This window comes from Amblyraja radiata, chromosome 6 (genome assembly GCF_010909765.2).
Source record: "Amblyraja radiata isolate CabotCenter1 chromosome 6, sAmbRad1.1.pri, whole genome shotgun sequence".
NCBI classification, from domain to species: Eukaryota; Metazoa; Chordata; class Chondrichthyes; order Rajiformes; family Rajidae; genus Amblyraja; species Amblyraja radiata.
In genome coordinates, this window is record NC_045961.1 from 15853448 (window position 1) to 15866053 (window position 12606).

The 12606-nt window shown below is 44.0% G+C and overlaps 1 protein-coding gene across 1 annotated transcript in view; it reads right to left on the bottom strand.

Moving 5' to 3' along the window:
* The window catches only part of LOC116974691 (deleted in malignant brain tumors 1 protein-like), a 63001-nt gene that overhangs the window by 34110 nt on the left and 16285 nt on the right, over positions 1–12606 (bottom strand). The window contains exons 6-8 of the mRNA XM_033023411.1: positions 6795–7109; positions 4881–5195; positions 1186–1500 (exon numbers count right to left, since the gene is read on the bottom strand). Of these exons, the coding sequence (XP_032879302.1) occupies positions 1186–1500; positions 4881–5195; positions 6795–7109 (945 nt within the window). The remainder of the gene's footprint in view (positions 1–1185; positions 1501–4880; positions 5196–6794; positions 7110–12606) is intronic.

Consider the following 12606-nt stretch of genomic DNA (forward strand, 5'->3'; position numbering starts at 1 on the left):
CAACCTCGGCCTGCACTTCATCTTCCAGCACCTAGACCGCGAGGGAACCAATGCAAGGATTTTGTTTGTGGATTTTAGCTCTGCATTCACCACCACTGTGCCAGAGCTACTACACTCCAAACTCACCCAGTTGACTGTGCCTGAACCCCTCTGTCAGTGGATCACCAGCTTCCTGACAGGCAGGAAACAGCATGTGAGGCTGGGAAAGCACATCTCGGACCCGCAGACACTCAGCATAGGAACACCGCAAGGCTGCGTACTCTCCCCTCTCCTCTTCTATATCTACACCAATGACTGCACATCCACTGACTCCTCTGTCAAGCTTCTCAGGTTTGCAGATGACACAACCCTGATTGGACTGATCCAGGATGGGGAGGAATTTGCCTACAGAAAGGAAGTAACACAGCTGGCATCCTGGTGCCTTCGTAACCACCTTGCGCTCAATGCTCTTAAGACAGTGGAATTGATAGTAGACTTTAGAAGAGCTCCCCCTCCCCTCCCCCCATTCACCATCAACAACACCACAGTTACAACTGTGGAGTCCTTTAAGTTCCTTGGACCCATCATCTCCAAGTACCTTAAATGGGTGGCCACCATTGACTCCACAGTCAAAAAGGCCCAATAGAGGATGTACTTCCTGCAGCAGCTGAGGAAACACAATCTGCCACAGGGAATGATGGTCCAATTCTATAGGGCCATCGTAGCGTCTGTTCTCACCTTCTCCATCATTGTCTGGTTTGGCTCAGCCGCCCAGCACGACATCCAGAGGCTGCAACAAACCTTCCTTCCATTGACAAACTGTACACTGCAAGGGCCAGGAAGTGAGTGGGTAAGATCATCTCTGACCCCTCTCACCCTGGCCACAAACTCTTTGAATCACTTCCCTCTGGAAGGCGACTCCGGACTGTCAAAGCCACCACAGCCAGACATAAAAGCAGCTTTTTTCCATGAGTAGTAGCTCTACCCAATAACCAGACATCTGTAGCCTCCTTTTGCTCGGGTATTTTATTTAATTCACATGTTTAAACTCTAGTGACATATTCTTAATGTTTTAATGTTTTATGTTTTATTGTTAATGGTTTACTATATGTCGTATTGTTACTTGCGAGCGGAGCACCAAGACAAATTCCTTGTATGTGTACATACTTGGCCAATAAACATTAATTTATTCATTCATTCACTCACCTGAGCAGGAGACTCCAGCGTACTCTCCGTGTGTGCAGTTGTTCACCCCCCATGGGCTGGCAGGACACTGGTCGAGGGCAGGCTCTGTCCCGTTACACTTCACCCCATCTAGCCAGATGTTCCCAGTGGCCTCTCCATAGGAAACAGCTGTTGTTACTGACTGGGCCGTCCCACAGTTCAACACCCTGCAGACCACGTTCCCTGCATTGATATCCCAGCTCCTGCCACAGACGGTGCCCCAGGTGGAGTTATGATAGACCTCCACTCTCCCGGAGCACATGTTGTTCCCATTCACCAGACGGACCGGCACCGGTCCTGCAACAGAGGGGGGATGAGGATAAATTTAGATTTAAGTTGTTAAATCTCACCTCGTAAATCTCCTTTAAACCTTCTCCTTCTCACCTTAAACCTGTGCCCTCTGGTATTTGACAAATCTATCCCAGGACTAAAGATCTGAAAGTCCACTGTGTGTATAATTCTCATTAATTAAAAAACGAGAGGTTGAATCAATTACTCCAGGGAACACAATTCAAGTTTATCCAACTTCTCAAATCATTGGATTGCAGAGACTAAAAGGTGATGTTATAGACATGTATTAAATCTTGAGGGTAATTGATAAGCTTAACGCGCATCAACATTTCCCCAGTATAGAGGAATGAAGAATCAGACCAGATAGGTGTGAGGTGAGAAGAGTTGGATTTAATACAAACTTGAGGGGTATCGCTTTCAATCAGAAAGTATGGGTACATGGAATGAGCTGCTACAGGGGGTAGTTGAGGCAGGTACAATAACAGCATTTAAATAAAGGTAAAATGGGTATAAAAGTTTTACCAGCTTTGAATTGGAAGGTGGCATTTTTAAAGAAGATTTATCTGGCAGTTTTTTTCAGAAAACTGATATCCTATATGTCGGCGAGACCAAGCGCAGGCTCGGCAATCATTTCGCTGAACACCTCCGCTTAGTCCGCCTAAACCTCAATAACCTCCTGGCAGCTAAACACTTTAACTTCCCCTCCCATTCACACACTGACCTTTCTGTCCTGGGCCTCCTCCACTGCCATAGTGAGGCCCAATGCAAAATGTAGGAACAGCACCTCATATTTCGCTTGGGCAATTTACAGTGGTATGAATATCAACTTCTCTAATTCAAGTAACCCTTGCTTTCCCTCTTTCTCCATCCCACCCCATCCGAGTTCTCCGACCAGTCTGACTGTCTGGGACTTTCTGGAGCGCTAGTATGGGGATTGTGGGCTGAAGCGACTGGTTTCCAGAGGGCTAGTATGGACATTGTGGGCCAAATGGATTCTTGTGGTGACAGCTCAGTCACTCAAGCATGATGTGTTGGCAGCTCACTCGGGGCTGGTGGGCGGGCAGTTGACGCACGGCCATTCCTTGCAATTCCATTTCAAGCAGGGTGCAAGGCCACCAAATTCAAATGCAGTTTCAGGCCACTTCAAGCAGAGTGCAAGGCCACCAAATTCAAGTGCAGTTTCATGCCACCAAGCAGGATGCAAGGCCACCAAATTCAAGTGCAGTTTCATACCATTTCACGCAGGGTGCAATGCCACCAAATTCAAGTGCAGTTTCATACAATTTCATGCAGAGTGCAAGGCCACCAAATTCAAATCCAGTTTCATATCTTTTCATGCAGGGTGCAAGACCACTCCATTCAAATGCAGTTTCATACCATTTCAAGCAGGGTGCAGGGCCACCAAACTCAAGTGCAGTTTCCTACCACTTCAAGCAGGTTGCAGGTCCACCAAACTCAAGTGCAGTTTCAGGCCACTTCAAGCAGAGTGCAAGGCCACCAAATTCAAGTGCAGTTTCATGCCACCAAGCAGGATGCAAGGCCACCAAATTCAAGTGCAGTTTCATACCATTTCAAGCAGGGTGCAATGCCACCAAATTCAAGTGCAGTTTCATACCATTTCAAGCAGGGTGCAATGCCACCAAATTCAAGTGCAGTTTCATACAATTTCATGCAGAGTGCAAGGCCACCAAATTCAAATCCAGTTTCATATCTTTTCATGCAGGGTGCAAGACCCCTCCATTCAAATGCAGTTTCATACCATTTCAAGCAGGGTGAAACCCCCATAAAACCACCATAATACCACACAAAACACCACATAAACACCACACTCACAGTTCAGTAGACATTCAGTGTGTTCATTTGATTCACAGCTCAGACCGAGTCGAGACAGAATTCCTCCTCATTGGCTCCAAAGCCACACTCAGCAAAACCAATAACCCCACTCTCACCATCGACGGCACCACTGTCTCCCCATCTCCCCAGGCCCCCAACCTTGGCGTGATCTTTGATGCCACCCTCTCCCTTGAGCCTCACATCCGCCATGTCATTAAAACCTCCTTCTTTCATCTCTGCAACATCGCCAAACTCAGACCCTCTCTCACACCTCCCGCTGCTGAAAGACTCATCCATGCCTTCATCTCCTCCCGACTGGACTATTGCAACTCACTTCTCCTTGGCATCAGCTCCACCGACATCAACCGACTCCAACTGGTCCAGAACGCAGCCGCCCGACTCATCACCCACACCAAATCCTGGCATCACATCACTCCAGTCCTCAAACAACTTCACTGGCTTCCCATCTCCCACCGGATCACCTACAAAATCCTGGTCCTCACCTACAAAGCCCTCCACCATCTGGCCCCCCCCATATCTCACTGACCTCCTCTCCCCCTACCAACCCTCACGGTCCCTCAGATCCACATCAGCCGGTCTCCTCTCCATCCACAAGTCCAACCTCCGCAGTTTTGGGGACAGAGCCTTCTCCAGGGCAGCTCCCAGGCTCTGGAACTCCCTCCCCCAACTGATCCGCAATTCCGTGTCCCTCACCATCTTCCAGTCCCGCCTCAAGACCCATCTCTTCACCTCTGCCTATCCTTAGCCCCATGTCCCCCTCCCTTTTCATCTGTGCATTAATTGCCTCATATTGTGTTTTGAATTGAATTCTGTCTTTACTTTGTGTACTAGTCATGTCTCTACTATTTATTTCATTCCCCTTACATGTTTTTCCTCTACCTGCTAAATTTTTGTAAGGTGTCCTTGAGACTCTTGAAAGGCGCCCATAAATAAAATGTATTATTATTATTATTATCTCTGCCACCCACATCTTGCAGAGACTGAGCCACACCCACACTTCAGGGTTTTATAGTTCCTCCCCCTCCCACCGGAAGGGGCGTGACTTTCATGGCGTGATTGAGAGGAGAGAGATTCTCCACATTTATTTAAACACTAATAACACTTTTATTTTTCATTGATGCGAGGAATCCTCTGCACCTGATGAGCCAAAAATGGCCAAATATCACAGCCGTAAGTGGTAGCAATTTATCTAAAATCAATATAAAGTGCAAACAGGAAATTGTCCAGTTACCACCACCGACAACCATTTACAGTGAAGCATTTCGAAGCAGTTACCACCACCAACAACCATTTGCAGTGCAGCATTTGGAAGCAGTTACCACCGCCAACAACCTAATTTAAACTTATCTATGATCCATTGCTTCCTATCACAACCTTCCTCACAGTCCACAACTACACTCATTTTCCCCCTTATCCTAAACCATTTGAGGAAAACACTCAAGAACCAATGGAACGTTAGTTTCAGGTTTAAACCCCCAACACTCACACAAAGCCCACTCTGCTGAGAGAGTGCCAGCCCCACCCACACTCACCTGAGCAGGAGACTCCAGCGTACTCTCCGTGTGTGCAGTTATTCACCCCCCATGGGCTGGCAGGACATTGGTCGAGGGCAGGCTCTGTCCCGTTACACGTCACCCTATCCAGCCAGATGTTCCCAGTAGCCTCTCCGTAGGAGACAGCTATTGTTACTGACCGGGCACTCCCACAGTTCAAAACCCTGCAGACCACGTTCCCCGCATTGATATCCCAGCTCCTGCCACAGACGGTGCCCCAGGTGGAGTTATGATAGACCTCCACTCTCCCGGAGCACATGTTGTTCCTATTCACCAGACGGACGGGCACCGGACCTGCAACAGAGGGGAAATTAGGTTAAAATTCGATTTAAGTTGTAAAAACTCACTTTGAAAATCTTCGTTAAATCATCCCTTTCTCATCTTAAACCTGTGCCGACTTGTATTTAACATTTTCATCGCAACTCAAGTCAACCCTCGAGCTCTGTGCAACAGCTGGCACCAATTTCCACAGACATTTTCATCCAGTCTCTGCAAATCTGTACTGTCCCAGCCAGCTTTAAAGTCTCCACCCTTGTCCCTGTACCCAAAAACTAATGGATTACTGGTTTTAATGACAACAGGCCTGTCGCACGGACCTCTGTAGTAATGAAGAACCTAAAGAAAGACGTGCTGGCCAAGCTGAAAAAAAACCCTGCTGGACCCTCTGCAGTTTGCATACCGGGCCAAAAGATCAGTGGATGACGCAGTCAACCTCGGCCTGCACTTCATCTTCCAGCACCTAGACCGCGAGGGAACCAATGCAAGGATTTTGTTTGTGGATTTTAGCTCTGCATTCACCACCATTGTGCCAGAGCTACTACACTCCAAACTCACCCAGTTGACTGTGCCTGAACCCCTCTGTCAGTGGATCACCAGCTTCCAGACAGGCAGGAAACAGCATGCGAGGCTGGGAAAGCACATCTCGGACCCGCAGACACTCAGCATAGGAACACCGCAAGGCTGCGTACTCTCCCCTCTCCTCTTCTATATCTACACCAATGACTGCACATCCACTGACTCCTCTGTCAAGCTTCTCACATTTGCAGATGACACAATCCTGATTGGACTGATCCAGGATGGGGAGGAATTTGCCTACAGAAAGGAAGTAACACAGCTGGTAACCTGGTGCCTTCGTAACCACCTTGCGCTCATTGCTCTTAAGACAGTGGAATTGATAGTAGACTTTAGAAGAGCTCCCCCTCCCCTCCCCCCATTCACCATCAACAACACCACAGTTACATCTGTGCAGTCCTTTAGGTTCCTTGGACCCATCATCTCCAAGCACTTTAAATGGGGGGCCACCATTGACTCCACAGTCAAAAAGGCCCAACAGAGGATGTACTTCCTGCGGCAGCTGAGGAAACACAATCTGCCACAGGCAATGATGGTCCAATTCTATACGGCCATCGTAGCGTCTGTCCTCACCTTCTCCATCATTGTCTGGTTTGGCTCAGCTGCCCAGCACGACATCCAGAGTCTGCAACAAACCTTCCTTCCATTGACAAACTGTATACTGCAAGGGCCAGGAAGCGAGCGGGTAAGATCATCTCTGACCCCTCTCACCCTGGCCACAAACTCTTTGAATCACTTCCCTCTGGAAGGTGACTCCGGACCGTCAAAGTCGCCACAGCCAGACATAAAAACAGCTTTTTTCCATGAGTAGTAGCTCTACTCAATAACCAAACTTCTGTAGCCTCCTTTTGCTCGGGTATTTTATTTAATTCACATGTTTAAACTCTAGTGACATATTCTTAATGTTTTAATGTTTTATGTTTTATTCTTAATGGTTTACTGTATGTCGTATTGTTACTTGCGAGCGGAGCACCAAGGCAAATTCCTTGTATGTGTACATACTTGGCCAATAAACATTAATTTATTCATTCATTCACTCACCTGAGCAGGAGACTCCAGCGTACTCTCCATGTGTGCAGTTATTCACCCCCCATGGGCTGGCAGCACACTGGTCGAGGGCAGGCTCTGTACCATTACACTTCACCCCATCCAGCCAGATGTTCCCAGTAGCCTCTCCGTAGGAGACAGCTATTGTTACTGACCGGGCAGTCCCACAGTTCAAAACCCTGCAGACCACGTTCCCCGCATTGATATCCCAGCTCGTGCCACAGACGGTGCCCCAGGTGGAGTTATGATAGACCTCCACTCTCCCGGAGCACATGTTGTTCCCATTCACCAGACGGACGGGCACCGGACCTGCAACAGAGGGGAAATTAGGTTAAAATTCGATTTAAGTTGTAAAAACTCACTTCGAAAATCTTCGTTAAATCATCCCTTTCTCATCTTAAACCTGTGCCGACTTGTATTTAATATTTCCATTGCAAGTCAAGTCAAGCCAACTCAAGTTTACTCGTCACATACACATACGAGATGTGCAGTGAAATGAAAAGTGGCAATGCTCGTGGACTTTGTGCAAAAAACAAACAAACAAACAAACTACAAACAGAATGGAACAGAATCACATATTCTTCTACATATTAAATATTGTGGGCGGAAGGAAAGAGGGAAAAAAACAGCAATTTTTAAAAAAAACTATAAAAATAACAGTAGAATGGTACAGTAAAGTTAGTCCCTGGTGAGATAGGAGTTTACAGTCCGAATGGCCTCTGGGAAGAAACTCCTTCTCAACCTCTCCGTTCTCGCAGCATGGCAACGGAGTCGTTTGCCTGACCGTAGCAGCTGGAACAGTCCATTGCAGGGGTGGAAGGGGTCTCCCATGATCTTATTGGCTCTGGAGTTGCACCTCCTGATGTATAGTTCCTGCAGAGGGGCGAGTGTAGTTCCCATAGCGCGTTCGACCGAACCCACTACTCTCTGCAGAGCCTTCTTGTCCTGGACAGAGCAATTCCCAAACCAGATTGTGATATTTCCGGACAAGATGCTGAATTTCCTCAATTGCCTGAGGTGGTAAAGGCACTGCCTTGCCTTATTCTAAGGAATAAAGATCTGACTGCCCACCCTGTCTACGCTTCCCATTAATTTATAAACAATTATCAGGTTGACTCAGCCTCCGGACAACACAATTCAATGTTATCCAACCTTTCCTCGGAGTTTATACTACTTCTAGACAAGAGGATAAGGGGTTATTTTATGGACACGTATAAAACCTTGAGGAATTGATCGGGTGACTGCACATTATCTTTTCCCCAGTATAGGGAAATCAGGAATCTGGGAAGACAGGTTTAAGTTGAGAAGAGGAAGTTTAAAAAATAACTTGAGGGGCAACTCTTTCAAGCAGAAAGGGATTGGTACATGGACTGAGCTACCAGAGAGTATAGTTGCTGCAAGTACAATAACAACAATTAAAGCTCTGAACTTCTTGTGCTGCCACATTCAGGGAGCTGTAGATGTGTTTCCCAAGATCCCCGTGCACATCAGTTCTGTGAAGGGTACTAGCATTTATTGCTCGTACCCGGACCGGACAATGTTACCGCCTCTACCCTCGAGCTCTGTGCATACAGCTGGCACCAATTTCCACAGACATTTTTTTTTTTTTTTTTTTTAATAATCTTTTTATTAGAGGCAGGTACATATCATATTAAAAACATTTCATGTATCTCATTCCTACATTACTAATATTATCGATTGATATTAACTTTGCTTCTAGTATTTCATTTTTATATAGATAGAAAATAAGAAAGAGAAATAAAAAAAAGAAAAAGCATGATAAAGAAGAATGGAATAATTTACTAAAAATACAACATTGGAGATAAGTTCGTAAATTATAAAGTATAACTTTTCATCTAATCCTTAATTCGAGTTTCAGTCAGGTTCCTGTGCCGAACCAGTCTGCCCCTTCAAGTAGTCAATGAATGGAGATCATACTCTGATAAAAAGTTCTTGTTTGTCCATTAAGACAAGTCTGATTCTTTCCAAATGTAAGGTCTCTGACATTTCCACAATCCACATTTTATTTGTGGGGGTTATAGGACCTTTCCAAAATTTTAATATTAATTTTTTCCCAGTTATTATACTATAGTCGATAAAGTTTATTTGGGTTGTTGTAAGTGTTAGGCTTTGTTCTGATATTCCTAGTTAGTTTTAAATCGGGATCCAATTGAGTGTTGACAACTATAGATATTATTTTTAAAATGTCCGTCCAGAAGTTTTTGATTTTTATACAATTTGCGAATGTGTGAGTTAGGTTAGCCTCTAAATGTTGACATTTATCACAGATAGGGGAGACATGTGGGAAGATTCTATTTAGTTTTGTTTTGGAGTAATGTAATCTATGTAGTACTTTAAATTGTATTAAAGAGTGTCTGGCATTTAATGAACATTGATGTATATGTTGTAAACTTTCATCCCAAATATCTTTCGTTATTGGTTAGCTTAGTTCATTTTCCCATGTTTGTCTATATAAATCCATCGGTGGTATCTCACTATCTAATAGGATATTATAAATATGAGATTAATTTATCTGTATTAGGATGTTTATTCAAACAATCATCAAGAATTTCTGGATCTCTAGTTCTAAGGTTTTGTGTATTTTATTTAACATGATCTCTAAGTTGTAAATATCTAAAAAAATCATTTGAGTGGAGTCCATAAGTATTTTGTCGCTCCTGAAATGAAAGAAAGATGCCTTTCTTATAAAGTTGTCCCATCCTTTTAATTCCATAATTTTTCCATTGTATGAAACCTTTATCCAACATAGAATGTTTAAATGAGGGGCTGTTCACGATGGGGAGATAGAGTGATAAATTATCCAATTTTAAGGTCTTTTTTAATTGTTTCCAAATTCGCATACCACTGTATATTATAGGATTTTCCCTGTAAGTTTTTTTATTCAATTTTGAGGTAACAAACAGAATCTAACCAATTTCAAAAGGTAAACAATCTTCCTTTTCCATCTTTAACCAATCTGGTTGTTGGTCCATTTCTTCCAGCCAAAAGTTCATATTTTTAATATTAACTGCCCAGAAATAAAACATAACATTCGGTAAAGCTAAACCTCCATTTATCTTTGATTTGCATAAATGTTTTTTGACTATTCTATGATCCTTATAATCCCAGATAAAATCAGTGACGATGGAGTCCACCTTTCAAAAAAATATATTTCGGGGATTGATTGAAAGAGGTATAATAATTGCGGTAAAAAAATCATTTTTATGGCATTAATTCTACCCAACATTGAAATAGGGAGTGTTTTCCAATACTGAATATTCTTGTGTAGTGTATTCAATAAAGGGGGGAAATTTAATTTAAATAATGAGGCATATGTCTTAGTGACATAAATTCCTAGATATTTTTCATTAACTATTTTAAACGGGTATTGGTGTATTATATGTGGATTGAGTTCCATTATTGGCATGATTTCGCTTTTAATCCAATTAATTCTGTATCCGGAAAACAAACCAAATTGAGTTATTAGATTTAATAAGTTTGGGATACCAATTTCTGGTTTTGTAATGTGAATTAATACATCATCTGCATATAAAGACATTTAATTCACAGTGTCTTTAGTATTATACCTGTATATTTCTGGATGGGCCCCTAACACTTTCAGGAAGTGGCTCAATAGCGAGTGCAAATAATAATGGAGATAACGGGCATCCTTGTCTACAACCTCTAGATAAATTAAATTTAGTTGATAACATTTGATTTGTTAATATTTTAGCTGTTGGGTTAGTGTATAAAATATTTACCCATGTACAGAACATGTACAGACCCATGTACAGAACAGAACCCAGTTGAAAATTTTCCATCACCGAAAATAGACAGGGTCATTCAACCTGATCAAATGCTTTCTCAGCATCTAGCGAAATTATTACTAGGTCTACGTTAGTGATTCTCTTTGAGTATATTATTATAAATAATCATCTCAAATTATAAGATGAGTAACGTTTCGGGATGAAGCCTGTTTGGTCAGGGTGTATTAATTTATTAATCACTGTATCTTTGTGCTAGGATTTTAGTTAATATTTTCTGATCGGTATTTAAGAGAGCAATTGCTCTATATGAGCCTGGGTCTTCAGGGTCCTTATCTGTTTTTGGTATAAGTGTTATTATAGATTCGTTTAAAGTTTCTGGCAGTTTCTGTTCAGTACATTTTCCAGTCTCTGCAAACCTGTACTGTCCCTGCCTGCTTCAAAGTCTCCACTATTGTCCCTGTACCCAAAAAGACAAGGATTACTGGTCTGAATGACAACAGGCCTGTCGCACTGACCTCTGTAGTCATGAAGTCATCTCAAGTTTGCAGATGACACAACCCTGATTGGACTGATCCAGGATGGGGAGGAATCTGCCTACAGACAGGAAGTAACACTGCTGGCATCCTGATGCCTTCGTAACCACCTTGCGCACAATGCTCTTAAGACAGTGGAATTGATAGTAGACTTTAGAAGAGCTCCCCCTCCCCTCCCCCCATTCACCATCAACAACACCACAGTCACATCTGTGGAGTCCTTTAAGTTCCTTGGAACCATCATCTCCAAGCACCTTAAATGGGGGGCCACCATTGACTCCACAGTCAAAAAGGCCCAACAGAGGATGTACTTCCTGCGGCAGCTGAGGAAACACAATCTGCCACAGGCAATGATGGTCCAATTCTATACGGCCATCTGTCCTCACCTTCTCCATCCAGAGGCTGCAACAAACCTTCTTTCCATTGACGAACTGTACACTGCAAGGGCCAGGAAGCGAGCGGGTAAGATCATCTCTGACCCCTCTCACCCTGGCCACAAACTCTTTGAATCACTTCCCTCTGGAAGGCGACTACAGACTGTCAAAGCCGCCACAGCCAGACATAAAAACAGCTTTTTTTCCACGAGCAGTAACCAAAGCCCTATCTTGCAGGGACTGAGCCACACCCACACTTCCGGGTTTTATAATTCCTCCCCCCTCCCACCAGAAGGGGCGTGGCTTTCATGGCGTGATTGACAGGATTCTCCACATTTTTTAAAAACACTAATAACACTTTTATTTTTCATTCATGGGAAGAATCCTCTGCTCCTGATGAGCGGAGGGGGACTGAATAAAATGGCCAAAATTCACAGCCGTAGGTGGTAGTAATTTATCTAACATCAATATAAAGTGCAAACAGGAAGTTGTCCAGTAACCACCACCAACAACCATTTGCAGTGCAGCATTTCAAAGCAGTTACCACTACCAACAACCATTTGCAGTGCAGCATTTCGAAGCAGTTACCACCGCCAACAACCATTTGCGGTGCAGCGTTTGGAAGCAGTTACCACCGCAAACAACCATTTGCCGTGCAGCAATTCTAAGCAGTTACCACCGCCAACAACCATTTGCATTGCAGCATTTGGAAGCAGTTACCACCGGCAACAACCATTTGCAGTGCATCATTTGGAAGCAGTTACCACCGGCAACAACCATTTGCAGTGCAGCATTTCAAAGCAGTTACCACCGGCAACAACCATTTGCAGTGCAGCATTTCGAAGCAACCACATTTTCATTTTCAAACCGCATTAAGAGCACTCACAGTTGAGTAGACATGTGTTCAGTGTTATTCACAGCTCAGAGAGACGTGACCCTCTTGCTTCCGCCATCTTGCAGAGACTGAATGAGGCACAACACTTCTGGGTTTATAGTCCCTCCCCCCTCCCACCAGCAGGGGCAGCAGAGAGAATGTCAACATTTTAAAAACATTAATAACTATTTTATTTTTCATCGATGGGAAAAATCCTCATGTCCTACGCAGCAGAGGGGCACTTTGAGTAACGGCCAA